Source organism: Desmodus rotundus, chromosome 7 (assembly GCF_022682495.2).
Source record: "Desmodus rotundus isolate HL8 chromosome 7, HLdesRot8A.1, whole genome shotgun sequence".
Taxonomy (NCBI): domain Eukaryota; kingdom Metazoa; phylum Chordata; class Mammalia; order Chiroptera; family Phyllostomidae; genus Desmodus; species Desmodus rotundus.
The window spans coordinates 16041481-16055642 of NC_071393.1; the positions used below are offsets into that span (position 1 = coordinate 16041481).

General features: G+C 42.8%; 1 protein-coding gene across 2 annotated transcripts in view; it reads right to left on the reverse strand.

Annotated features, from left to right (window-relative positions):
• Positions 1 to 14162, reverse strand: part of EWSR1 (EWS RNA binding protein 1) — a 26402-nt gene continuing 12240 nt past the window's right edge. Inside the window, exons 6-17 of one of the 2 annotated variants that reach the window (XM_053927783.1) lie at positions 13691 to 13858; positions 11850 to 12061; positions 10719 to 10899; positions 7894 to 7928; positions 7329 to 7361; positions 6618 to 6736; positions 3149 to 3278; positions 2405 to 2527; positions 1666 to 1828; positions 1113 to 1210; positions 531 to 783; positions 1 to 416 (exon numbers count right to left, since the gene is read on the reverse strand). In XM_053927783.1, the coding sequence (XP_053783758.1) occupies positions 377 to 416; positions 531 to 783; positions 1113 to 1210; positions 1666 to 1828; positions 2405 to 2527; positions 3149 to 3278; positions 6618 to 6736; positions 7329 to 7361; positions 7894 to 7928; positions 10719 to 10899; positions 11850 to 12061; positions 13691 to 13858 (1555 nt within the window). In that variant the 3' untranslated portion in view covers positions 1 to 376. Of the gene's footprint in view, positions 417 to 530; positions 784 to 1112; positions 1211 to 1665; positions 1829 to 2404; positions 2528 to 3148; positions 3279 to 6617; positions 6737 to 7328; positions 7362 to 7893; positions 7932 to 10718; positions 10900 to 11849; positions 12062 to 13690; positions 13859 to 14162 lie in introns of both variants that reach the window. The other variant, XM_053927782.1, reaches the window with a different exon arrangement.

Below are 14162 nucleotides of genomic sequence, written 5' to 3' on the forward strand. Positions count from 1 at the left end.
TGACCGTTTATAAACATTTGGAATTTTATTTAAAAAAAAAAAAAACAAAACAAAAACATCACAACCATGAACATTGTTACAGTTAGTTAGAGGCCCTCTTGGTTCTCCACAATGATACTGAGCATGCTCACAAGGGGTTCCCATTGTTTAGTCTTAGTTATAACAACCATCTTTAGAAGGAAAAAAAAGAACTCAGCACACTACCATTTAACTTGTTTTAATGTTTCTTCACAAATGGTGAAAAATACTAAAGTACAGACAAGGAATAATCATAATGTTGTGGTCAACATTATAAATATGGAATTATAAATTTAAAACATTTTCTGGTTTAAAAAATAAATCTGGTAGTCAATGCAGCTCTGCGGCGTCTCTGCATCTAGTAGGGCCGGTCTCTGCGCTCCTGACGGTGTTCACCTCTGCAAAGCAAAACAGAGAGGGGCCCCGGGGAAGGGGTCAGGGTTAAAGCCAAAAGTGTAAAGGGGCTGCACCCTGTGCCCAGTAGCCCACAGCTGGTTTTCGCCATCACGTACTTATCCATTTTTCCAGGTCCTCCACGCCCTCCTCTTCTTCCTCCCATCTGTTCCATCAAAGGTCCAGGAGGACCTCCAGGGCCACCTCGTCTTCCTCCACCAAAGCCACCTCGGTCCATGCCCCGGCCACCACGGAAGCCACCTCTGTCTCCACCACGGCCACCTCTGAACATGCCACCAGGACCACCACGGTCCATGAGGCCACCTCTTCCTCCCCGCATGCCACCAGGGCCACCTCTGCCACGGTCACCACCTAAGGTAAGGGAAAGGACAGGTGAGAACAGATCAGTGGTTCGACAGAGTGGGTGGATGCAAAGGTTCTGTGGACATGCCCCAGAGGCAACTTAGGGTCTGCTCTCTTCTCTAGGAGCAGAAACAAAGCAGATCCTTTACTTGATCTGAACCTCTGGGTTGGGCACTATTTCAGCGATGACAGAATTTAAAGAGCCCAGGGCTGCACTCACTGAAACCACTGACCTGGTTTTTAGTAGTGAGCAGCTGCAGTCTACCACACCCACCAAGTTAACAAGAGGTTTAGTACTACCAAGAAGTGGAGGGAGCGCTCCCCAAACCTATACCTACCCGGAGGTGGGAAGGGCGGTGGGAGGAAGCCTTCAGGCTTCGGGGCCTTACACTGGTTGCATTCTGTTCTCCAGGCAAAGTTCTGGTTTCCACACCCCCTGCATATAATTGTATCACAATAGAAATCACCAGTTAATTGAACTAAGAGGTGTAACAAGCACAGGCGACAGGCAGCAGGCACACACTGCACTACACCACCATAAACAGCGGGTCCTGGTCAGACACCATTAAGAGGGCCTGTGCACAGAAACTGGCTTTAGAACCACAGCCTCGGGCAACAATGTGCCCACGGGACTGGTGTTTGATCCGGCAGGATGTCTGTACAACCACGTGCACGTGGATAATAGAGTCCAGTGGAACTATGACCTTTAGAAGGTTCTGAAGAAGCTGGAAAATGACTGATCAGGCCACCCCCCACCCAACAGATTAATGGGTCATCATTTCACTCCTCCAGACAGAGAGGACCCAACACTCCTCCTCTTCCGAATGGGAATGGGGCAAGATGTAGAGACACTCACTCTCAGGCCATCAATTTGCCAAGAGAAGTACATACGGATTGGGGCACTGCCAGTCTCCCGCTCGGTGCTGGACGTTTCCTCCTCCAGATGGGTTCCCTCGGGAACCCCGGGGTCCTCTCGGGGGAAAGCCTCCTCTGTCTCCACCACGGCCTCCCATGCGACCCATGGGTCCCCCAGGACCTCCTGGGCCCCCTGGACCTGCAGTAAGAAAGAACCACCACCTCTTTATAGCACCAGATTTGCTATAGGGACACGTATCACTGAGGGAATTCAGAGACCACAGCTGTCATCACCCCCTCACCTGCCCCACACTTTCCCACAGGCCCAAGCACCTACCTCTGCAATCTGCAGCTGCCCCTTGAACAACATGGGTTTGAACTACATGGCTGGGAACGCACAGATCCCTGACAGCGAGGTGGGTCCAACCCCATGTTGTCCAAGGGTCAGCCCCCATAGCAGTTGTGTGAGGGCAAGTGTTTCACATGGGCAGAAGGACCAAAGCAGCATATATGCAACAGCCCCAGGGCTGACACCCAGACAGAGTGTTCTACCAGGAGCTCAGTCTCCCTGACCAATCAGGCCATGTTCTGCACTTCCTTTTACTCCCACAAACTTTTACTGTCCGCGTTTAGCACTCTAGTATTGATTCTGCATCCCTTCTCAGTATTTCTAATTGGCCGTCTTCACTCTGGACATCAAGTTTCTCACAGACAAGTGCACTGAAAGGTTTTCAAAACAGTACAAGAGAGCTCAGAGCAGGTGCCCAGCAAATACCTCCACGGAGTGGTGGCGGCATCCCCCTGCCCTCTCGGGGCGGCATACCCCCCCGCATGCTGTTCATTGGAGGCTTCTTCCGAGCAAGAGAAACTTTAAGTTTGCTTCCTTGAAAATCTTTCCCTGGAACAAGATGAAAGAATATCAATTACTCCCAACCACCAATTCTTCCCTCCCTGAGGGGCTCAGCAAAGCTAGGGCACCCCTTTTCACCAACCCCACTGCCCTGCTGCACCAGAGCGCCCTGCCCATAGTCTCTCAGCGCTTTCCTGGAAAGGCCACATAAAGCCTTTTGAACATACTTAAAATCTCTCTACCCTAAAGAGGAAAGTAAGCTGGGGGTGGGGCGTGAAGTGTGCACCGGCACCTTTGTCCAGAACAGGGTAGTAAGAAGCTGGGATGGGGAGAACATGTGGAGAAGAGAGGAGAGCTGGGACCTGTCCTTTGGCACTTTCCTGCTGGTTTTGTCTGTGGTGAAACTCCAGGATCAATGTTGGGGCCATTCATAGGTATTTAACTTAAATGTATGGAGGCTAAAATGTCTGTGTGGGGTTTTCTGTACCATCTCATATTCTTGCTTAGAAAGCACTTCAGAGAACAATGCCCTAATAGCGTTAAATGTTAGTAAAACCCTCTTTACCTGCAAGCTGACACATGTGACATTTGCTACGAGGCCCTCCATGTACCCCAGAGTAGGCAGGTAAGGATGCCAGCGCCCACCCTTGATGACACTAGGGCTCCTACCATCAAACCACTCCACAGCGGCCTTGGCAGTTGACGGATCTTCATAGGACACTGTAGCATCACCTTTGGGCTTTCCTGTTTCCTTGTCCAAGTAGATATGGATCATGGGTTGCCCGGTTCTTTTGTTCATCTAAGGCATAAAATTGCACAGTTAAGCTGTGATCAGAATATACTAGATTTTTTGGGGAAAAAAGTCCACATGAAATTCAGAGAAATCTCTCAAACTGTCAAAAAAGCAACAACTTTAAACAGACACACACTCAGTGAGATGCTAATTTATCTGAGTGGTGGAATCACGAGTGACACACTACAGGCACCCAGTGAGGGCGGCCGCCACTTAGGGACCCCCCCCTTAGGCACTAGGTGGTTAGGCACTGATATCATTACACAAGACACAGTCTGCGTAAGTAAAAGTAACCCCTAGATCACTAAGTACAGCGCATAGGGCTGCGCGTGCGGCTAAAAGCGTTCTTGAGGAAGTCCAACACAGCTAGTTTTTTCCTTCAAAGCTGGGACAGATCGCCAGTTCTTCAGCCGACCGCCAGATGTAGCTGGCTTGAAGTCAGGAGCCACATCACTCAAGTATATGGCTTCGTGTGTGTATTTTGCATTAAATGCACATTTGATCAAAGTCCCATCTATACATTTGTTTATGTATCTAGTGATACTTCACAGCCTGATTATAGGGCATAAAAAGGGGGGGACAATGGCTATATATATATATATATATGTAACTGACACCTGTTTTCCTAAGGGACACACACATGAAGACTGAAAGAGTGGTATGAATGATGAGCTATTTTTTAATCTCCTTTATGAGACAAATAGGAACATACAATGTTCTTGAGAAAAAAAGACCACTCAGTATTACAAAAATGTCAATTCTCAAATCGTCTTACAGATTCAATAATACCCAATTGGGATATTTAAGGAACTTTATAAACTGATTCCAAAATGCACAGAGAAGAGCAATGAATAAGTAACAAAACATTCCTGAAGAAAAAGAGCAAATCAGAGTATTTGCTTTACTAGATCATCAAGATGTAGCATAAAGACATAGTAATTATAATAATATATAATAATAATTATAATAAGTTATTATTAACATACAAGACAGACGAGAATTTCTGTTCGTCAGAAGAAAATTAATAAAAAGGTGAGACAAACTGGGAGAACCTATCTGCACCCCGGACCGGGACCAGCAGTCAGACGGCACCAACAGAAGCGATTGGCCAAACACCCACTATGTCTTTTTCTAAACAAAATAAAGGACATTTTTTCCCCCCATCAATAACCTTATTGATTTGGATATTTTGAGTATGTCCACTATCTCCTGCTATTGGCTTCTACTGGTAGGAGCCAGGGATGCCGCCACACATCTCCCAGTGCATATCAAAGAGTAATTTGGCCAAAATGTCAACAGTACCAAGAAACTTCACAAACCACTTCTGACACATTCAATCAGTCACAGCACCTTCTCCATTCAGTGCACAAATTTTTTTTTTCTGAGTTTCAGTTGCGTTTTTACGTTTCTCAAAACAATAAAGCACAATATGCCAAAAATGTTGTGCATCTTCTTCCATCTTCAATATCAATATGGCTGCACAAAAATTCACCAATTTTGTTTTTTTTTTTTTTTTAAAAATGCATGTTGATATGGCAGCTGTCACAATACAGTGTAACAAAATTATTTCAAATGGGTTAAAGATGGCATGCACTACTAGAGCCATCATATGGAAAAAAACGTAACGGACTTGTTGGCCAACCCAACACGAGGAAGGACGCCCAAAAAACTAGAATTTGCTTATTAAAAAATCTTGTATTTATTCTTACACGTTTAAACTTCTGTCTCCTCCAAAATACTCTCCATTTGATGCAATACATCTATCGAGACATTTCCCCACTGCTCAAAAGTTTTTGAACTCGTAGGTTTTGAGAGCTTCTGCCATTTTGTTTCACCTCTTCAACTTGGGCAAAACGTTCTCCTTTGGGGACCTTTTTCATCCAGGGAAACAAGAAAGTTGCTTGGGGTGAGATCTGGTAAATAGGGGGTCATGCCATTTTTGGTCAAAAACTGTCAAACACTCGATATGCTGTGGGCAGGTATGCTTGTAAATTACCCATCATGAAAGGGGCAAATGCGTTAAAAGTCTTAAAGAAAACAAAAATTCACTGAGGTGGATTGCAGCTTCTCAAAACCCCAGCTGGCATACTGACACAGATGGGTTCCTAGAACACTCACCTAGCTGGGGGAAGCCTGTACTACAAGGGGCCCACCCTCGTAAATCAACACATGACAAATAACCCAATGAAAAATGAGTGTAATACGCAAACAGGCATTTCAAAGACGATGGTATGCAGTTATAACACAATAAGCAATCAGGGAAAAAGCAAAATGAAAAACCCCATTTCCATTTTCTTCTGCCAAATTAGCAAAAGTTGAAAGACATGATTCCTAGTACTGGCGAGGATGTGGAGAATGTGGCATCGTAACACGTGCTCACCCAGCTGAGCATGAGGTCAACAAAAGACAACACTGCGCCCCCTCATTCATCCTCTCTCTACAGAGGACCAGAGAATCAACTGTGAACAAGAACGGACTGTACGCACAACAGAGGAACCAGTGCCCCGTGCCCCAGGGGGTACGCAGAGAACCTCACTGCAGCATGGCTCATACACTACAAACCTAGAAACCACCCAACTGTCTTTAAAGGAATGTATGAATGAGTTACGATGTGTTTATAAACGAAATACAAGATTCCCAAACTTTTGAGCTTCTGATCTAGGAACCCTACCTTCCTGTCTCAAAACCCCAGTTTCTTAGTCTTCCCCATCTAACCACCCCAACTCCATTCCAGTAGCTGAAACCCAAACTTTACAGTCACACCAGCCTCCCCGAGTTCACGAGGCAAGCTCCTGCCCAAGGACCTCTGCGCCTTGCTATTCTGTTATTCTGAAATGCTGTCTCCACTATGAGCTTTATGGATGGATATTCCTTTTTAACTATCTTCCCTGCTATATGCACACTCTAAGGGTTATTTTCTGGTTTTCCTGGTGTATTCTCAGAATAGTACTGCCTTATAACTGAGTTATCAAATATGCTTAAACCATGTTTAGCATTTGTTTAAAAAAAAAACTGCCTTTTGTCCTGACTGGTGTGGCTCAGTGGGTTGGGCATCAACCCGCAAACCAAAAGGTTGCCAGTTCAATTACCAGTGAGGACACATGCCTGGTTGCAGGTGTGTTGAGAGGCAACTGATCAAGTTCTCTCCCTCCCCTCCCCCTCTCTAAAAACAAATAAAATCCTTTAAAAAATGGCTTTTTGGGGGTATGTTAAGGAGCAAACTACAATACATCCAGAAAGAAAGGTCAGGCAACTTCAGAAACTACTCTTAACATCAATTCAGTATCTTTGAAATGTTCTGTGGTTTGAGGATCTGCCAGATTGCATGGTTATACTGTAACTTACCTTAACCACTCCGCACTGCTTGAAGAAGTCTGCCAGATCATCTAGAGTCACACTGTCATTTAACCCTTGTACATAAATTGCACTGTTGTCAGAATCTTCATCTGGATCAACAGGCGGGCCTTCCAGAGAAAAGAAGCAGAAGGCAGGTTACTGTCTTGTATGTATAGGGGCTTATTAGCCAACTGGTCCCTACTACCCACTGGTATTCACCATAAACTATGAGAACTACCAACCACATTAACAAGAAAGCCACGGAACTCCTGGTTTACTTTATTTAAGGCTTTTTTTGGGTATGTGAAGGAACATAGTATGAGTAGATGCTTTTGATAAAGAAAACTCCAAACTGCCCGTGACAGCAAGAATCTATCAGGCTGCTGAACTCTCTCTCTCCCTCTCCCACACAAACACACACAGTATTCATCTTAATTTTTTAAAAAAGACTTTATTTACTTAACTTTACTAGAGAGAGAGAGAGAAAAAGAGGGAGAGAAACAGCAATGTGTGAGAGATACATGGATCAGCTGCCTTTCACCCCCCCCCCCCCAAAGCAGGGACCTTGGCCCACAACCCAGGCACATGCCCTGATTGGGAACCGAACCACTGACCATTAGGTTCACAGGCCAGCACTCAATCCACTGAGCCACGCCAGCCAGGGCAGTGCGCTATATTCATTTATAAAGTACGACGTAAAATACACGAATTCAAAATTACCTAGATCAAGATCCGGTCCTTCGTCCATGGGTCCTGCCAACCAGGAAAGATCATAGGAAATATTATTAGTGCACGTCTTGCAAGCTACAAACCTTACAAACACACATAACTATCTACTACACCACCATTTGATGGGGCTTCATTAAATTCAAAATGACCCGCACTGCTAAAATGGAGCAGTGCCCCTTTAACATTTGTGAAAGGTTTGCTAGGGTTTGTTTTTTCTTTGCTGGTTTGCTTTTAAACCATTAACCAAATACACTCTCAATGCTTATGTGCCAAATTAGTGTTAAATTTAAGACAAATTTCTTCCTCCAAATAAACCAAATTTTAAAAGTGTATTCTCCCCCATATTACAGAAGCAGTTGCTCAATACTTCAAGTTACCCTTTGTTTTGTAACCATAGGTTAACCGTATTACCCCTAAGACAATGCCGGCAGTACCCATTAGTCTCTTGTATAGGTCATCTTTAAACCGCTTATGAAACTAATAAAAAATTATAGTTTTCTAAAAACTGACTGTATTTTTTTTAAAACACTATCCATGGTAATACTCAAAAACTTACCACCAGGCTTATTGAAGCCACCTCGCTCTCCAGCGCTGCTGGGGGGATAAACGAAGAAATGAAGGCCTTTCCCTTTAAAAGCCAGTACCGCTCTGAGCCTTGGGGGGGCTCGTGGGGAAGAAGGGCACTGGCTAAACACATCTCCAAACAATGCATCTCTCTCATCTTGTCACTATGCCTTTCTTCAGGGCAGCTTGCTCAAATTTCCTTTATATACAACCTTGCTTGTCTGATTGTACACACCAGTGTGGTTGGTTCCTTTCATTTCGGGGGGCTGGTATTAATAGTGCAATACTTGGCAAATGAGGGGGAAAAATAGATCCCAAACACCCACCCCATCAGCTGAAAAACAGAGAGAGCTTAGTGAAGAGAGGAACAGGAAGCTGGGGCAACTGCTGTAATGAACCTTTCAATGTTCATAAAGGTGCACCCTCAACCTCTCCCAGGGGAGAGCCAACTGAGGCCCTGGCTTCCTAACAAGTCACAGTATAGTAAAAGCAGGAGACAACAACATTGAATGCCAACAACACACACCAGAGGACGCATCCAGCCAATCTTCAGCATAAAGCCACACATTTCAGGCCACGAATGAATTTAACAATCGCTGTGAAAGGAGAATTTACAACCAATACCAAGCTCACTGGGCTGGGGGTGCAACTTTACAGACATATCAGTTGAGAATAGTAACAGTGGCAGGATAGAGTTACTGCCTTATGTACTTTAAAGGGGAAGGGGATACAAATTGGGCCTTTTTTCTTTTTAAAGTTAAATAAAGGCAGCTCCTCAGTGGGAGGCCCTGAGCTTCTTCTAACCAGTATTGCACCTTTAATACCTGAATATACAATTTCAAGCTGTTGCATGCAGCTTTGTCTCCTTTTTTTTAAAAGTACACACCATAAAATGTTTTCTCTCTTTAAACACAAAAGTTTACACTTTAATGTTACACAATTCTAGAGTATTATTATACCTCCTCTGGTTCATTACCAAACAACAAGTATGCAGTTACCAAAGTTACAGAAGGATTCCATTTATACAATGAATACATTTTGTTAAAAATATTCTATGTATATTTTTCCTCTCCATATGGACACCGTGTCTAGTCCCACTTTTCATTATGCTGCCGGCTGAGTACTGAGTACGGGTACTTTTTAAGTATTGGTGTATACAAGGCTCTCACTTTGTAACCTGTAGCATATAAATGCGACAAAGCATGTTAAAAAGTTTTCCACGTTTAACAGCCAATGAAAATATCAAAATACTGAGGCAATGAAAAAGGGCATGTTAACAACATTGAGCGCCTTACCTGCAGAAGACACTGAAAACCATCACCACACCACAACAAAAAAGAGGGGAGGGGAAATGCCCCTGTCCTGTCCCCAGAGGATCCAACTGACTGCTTCGCAGTCTGTTGAAAAACCTGAGGGGAAGCCATGGTTTTTTCTATGGCTCCAGGAGAGACTTCTCATCCAGAGAGAGGACCCCTCTGCTAGCAATGTCTAGCAAAATTAGAATGATTACTTCTTAAGTATTAAAATGAATAAATTTGAAATTGGTTTCACGATGGAAAAATACTAAGACTTCTAGGTGATTAGAATCGTGATGATAGTAATTTCAAGTGTCTATGTCTATTTTAAAACATCCATAAAGAAGTGAAACCTTTATAATGGAATGACATTTTCCAAATCAGAAGACTGATTTTACTTTATACCAAATTATTCATATTTTTTTTCATGTTGTAAAATGATTGTTTCTTCCAATAAAGATTTCACCAGACTTTTTAAAGTTATGCAGAATATGCAAAACAGTATTTTCAATCAGTATCTTTCAACAGTAACCAGATTTGCTAATACAAAGTTAAAGATCAATTGTTTAATCTATTTAATTTTGAAGTCCACTTCTATAAAAAAGGGATCTTAATTAAAATTTTTTCTTGCATCAACAGTGACACCAAACCCAATTTATACTTAATATAACATTCTGCATAACTTTTTTTTACCAGTTTATATCGGGACAGAACACACACAGAACTAAGCCTTCTGGATTATGTTAACCACCAACAGTATACCTCACCTTCATCAAAGTACAGATATCAGAAAGGGAAGAGGGGGTGGGAAAAGGGAGGGGAAGGGCAGGCACAGATAGCAGGGTTATGATACTGATCTAAACCAAGTTTTCTAAACCAGATTGTGCCATCAACCAAAATGGCCAAACCGATTTAGACTTCTTAAAATCTCCAATAAGGAGTAATCCTGTAACTAATTATATACATTACTCTGCAAAAAGCTAATGAATTTTTCTGTGTAGCAAGTGCACCTCAGGCCATAGAGTTCAAGGGCTATGGGACCAAGATCTTCAGCATTAAGTTCAACAGTTCCAAGTACAAACAAAGTTGGGGACAAACATTGTGGAAAACAGCTGCATTCCTTTTCTGCAGTATATACACCAGGTATTTCAAGACAACCATTCAGAGACAATTAGTTAAAAACCTAGATTGTTAGAAGGGTTGTGTGTGTTCCATCCCAAGTTTATTACCCATAGAGGCTTTTGACCTCTGGAAACCATGAAGGGAACTGAAAGCTCTAATGTCGAAACCATTCTTTGTTCTCCCCAACCCAACCAAGTCGCTCGGCAGGGAAAAAAAGCAAACTGCCACTTAATCTGTGCCATAAAGATGACATTTCCATGTTTTAGAAGATGACTTGGGCTCAACAGATTGTCCATGGAAATGTAGAAATAAATTTCTTATGTCTTTCAGTCCCTTCTTTCCATTGAAAATCCTATGGATGAAACAAAATTAGGTAAAAGGAGAAAAGGTTTGCTCTTACCCCATTCCACCGCGTCCTCCTCCCCGCCCACCTCTGCTCATGCCTCCACGATCAAATCCCCCTCTTCCCCTGCCCCGGTTATCAGGGCCACTCATGCTCCGGTTCTCTCCTGGTCCGGAAAATCCTCCAGACTCCTGCCCATAAACACCCATGCTACTGGGGTGGTCCTGTCGGAATGAACCTGAGGAAAGAGTCACATCTGTAAGCCATGGACCAGCATTTATACCACTGCCTGTTGTACGCTCTCCTGGAATCACAGAATTCTCAATTGCAAGGCACTAACCAAGGCACCATCCTCTTTACACTCGGTAACGCACCCCTAATCATAGGCTCTTTTAAGTTTAACAAAAACTGCTGGTTCATCAAGGCTGAAGTAATCTTAATACAGTTAGCCTAGAATAAAGCACTCCCAAACAAACAAAAGAAGCCCTCTGGCCAACAGTTTACAGGGCTCTATATTCTAAGATGTCTCTGGAAGCTGTTTTTAAAACTACACTCAACAAACAAAAACAGAGCCAGGATTTTTAGGGCTTTAGCACACTGCTAGGAGTTGGGCTCCACCAAGTAGCACAACTCATTTCAGAGTCATAACAAGACATGCTCATGAGTGGAATTTAATTAAAAACCAACAGCAATCCGGGTAGCGATTAAACTGTGAAGACAGTTTGAGTTTTTGATGGCTTTTCCACATAAATGAAACTATTCCATGAGGAGGACTTTTTTGCTTTATGGATGTAAACAAAACAAAATCAAAACATAGCATTTATATGACTATCAAAACTGCGGTAGTTTTCAACAATTACCTGCTCGCTGTCAGTGAGTTGGGGTGGGCAGGCCACAAGAAATACTAGCTTCACTCACTGCATATAACTTCCCCAAAGAAAGCAGGGATGGAAGTGCAAACCGTTTTTTTTCTAGTCAGTTACAAACTCTTTTTATTTTTTTTGCAAGGCATACTAGTAACAATTAAATTGAAGAAAGTCTTTTTGGGACATTGAAGCTATTACCCAGGATGTTGCGTCCTAAAGATGCACCCTGGAGTCCAAAAATCAACAGTGGTAAAGAACATCTCCCCGTTCAGAAACTCCAAACATAATCACTCTTATTTGGTTTTCTCTCTTAGTAACTCACTCTGCTGCCCGTAGCTGCTGCTCTGTTGGCTATATTGACTTGGAGCCTGGCTGTAGGATCCAGTTTGGGGGGGGTAACTAGTGGGCGGCTGCTGCCCATAGCTGCTTTGTTGACCATAGCTACTCTGCTGTCCATAGCTGCTCGGCTGCCCATAGGTGTTCTGCTGAGAGTAACTGCTCTGATCATAACTAGTCGGCTGTGTAGAGGAATAGCTGAAAGAAAAAAAAAAGTTTTTTAGGAAGAAGAGGCTTATTTCTTCAAGTCCCCTAAACACAAAAGACATTCATGTCATGTGACATAGAAATCCTTAAAAATATGAAGTTACTTTCTACACATCAAAAACTTTAAATGTAAAACCAGCAAATATATTTTTAAATTTATTTATCGATTTGAGAGAGAAAGACAAAGGGAGGGGGAGAGACAGAGACAAACACAAATTAAGTGCGGCACTGGGTTCTCGAAGTCTGTCTTGAATGATAACAATGATTTTTCTGAAGGTACCAGGCCGGTTGGTGCATGTGTCCACATAAAAATGGTAATTTTCTCTTGAAAATATATCTAAGTTTTAAACTGCTTTGCTATATATATAGTTTCAGACTTTTAGGCATGCTGACCATCTATAAAATCTGGGCACTGGCCACTGTATGAGAGATGGACATTCATCTTTTTGGCACGGAGAGGAAACTAACCAAAGGTACGGTCTTACACAGAAATGAAGGTTTAAAAAACTGGTATTAAGTTCTAGATGAACTATGATAATGAAAAATAAAAGATAAAAAGTTTTAAAAATACAATTAAACTAAGCCTTTATTATCACATCCCTCACGAGTATATGGATTCGACTCTCCAGATTAACTGCTTTCAGCGTTAATAGGTACGTTGGGCTCAGTGGAAAAGCCACTGCATGTCCTGCCCACTGTTACTCCAAACTGTACAGACACCCAGTCAACTGTGTTTGCTGCCAAACCTGCTTGTGCCTGCTGTACTTCAATGTACAAACCAATAAAATGAGTGCAAGAAAGGGAGCTGTTTCTTCTAGCAATGTTGAGTTAATACTTTAGCACACAATTCTGGAAATTCACTTGAAAACTTACTTCAAATTACATGTGAAACAATTCACAGTTCTTCCTACACTTTAAAGAAACTAAACCTTTACATTGTAGATGCTGCTGTGGTTAACATTAAAACAAAAGAATGCAGAACAAATAAATCTGTAATCAAAAGAAAAGGCCTTGGCTCAACCACTAAAAGGCTAGTGCATGCATGGACCTCTATGTTAAATAGAAAATGCTTAAGGTAAAGTGTCACTTCTTTTCTTTTCCTCCCCTTCCTTATCTCTCAATCATGCCCTGCATTTTACCTGCTTTCAAATACTGTTTCACAGCCATTTGAATTAATGGAGAAAGCAAAATTAAAAGAATCTAGAGTGGTAAAAATACTTAGCCAGGTACTGTTATGGGAAACCGGGACTGAGGTTTTGGGATTAAAAAAAAAACAAAACAAAAAACCTCACCCAAGGATATGTTTATTGATTTTATGGGGAAGGGAGGATGTGCGAGAGAGAGAAATATCGATGTGAAAGAGAAACACTGACTGGTTGCCTCCCATATGCACCCCAACAGGGGATCAAAACCTTTTGGCACATGGGACTGTGCTCCAACCAACTGAGCCACCAGCCAGGCCAGGAGTGAGGTTTTAAAGTGACAATATGTGGTCAGGCTCATCACTGGGAGTCAGATAATATACATCACCTTAGGAAGCAGAAGCAAGCGGGTCCATGGCCTGAAAAAACTGTTTTGTCATTTTATTAGCTCACCTACTGCAAGAACAACAAGACTGACCTGGTAGGAGGATAGGATGGCGGTGCTGTGACTGGCTGCATTGGGTAGCTCCCGGGTACCTGGGGATAACTGTAGTTACTCTGTCCGTATCCCAGGTTGGGCTGGTTGTAACCCCCTGTGCTAGACTGAGGCTGACTAGTCTCAGCAGGTTTGTTACCATCCTGTGGTCTAAAAGGAGAAATAAAAAAGTGAGACTTTTTATTCTCAACCACAAACTCTTGGGTAAGAACTCTACAAATTTAAGAGTAACATGCCATGTTAGGATTGAGTGTGGAAATAAATACAAGTGTAAAGTGAATGACATCACGCCCCACGTTGGTCCAACTGTATCTGCTGGAAGAGAACACTAGGAAGGGGCTGAATTAATCACATACACGTGAGAGACATCAACCTGCTCCGTTCATTCCAACGGCTGTGAAAGGCAGTTACAGTATTTTGTGTTGCCAATTTAAGCCATCTGAGAGGTAGTTTG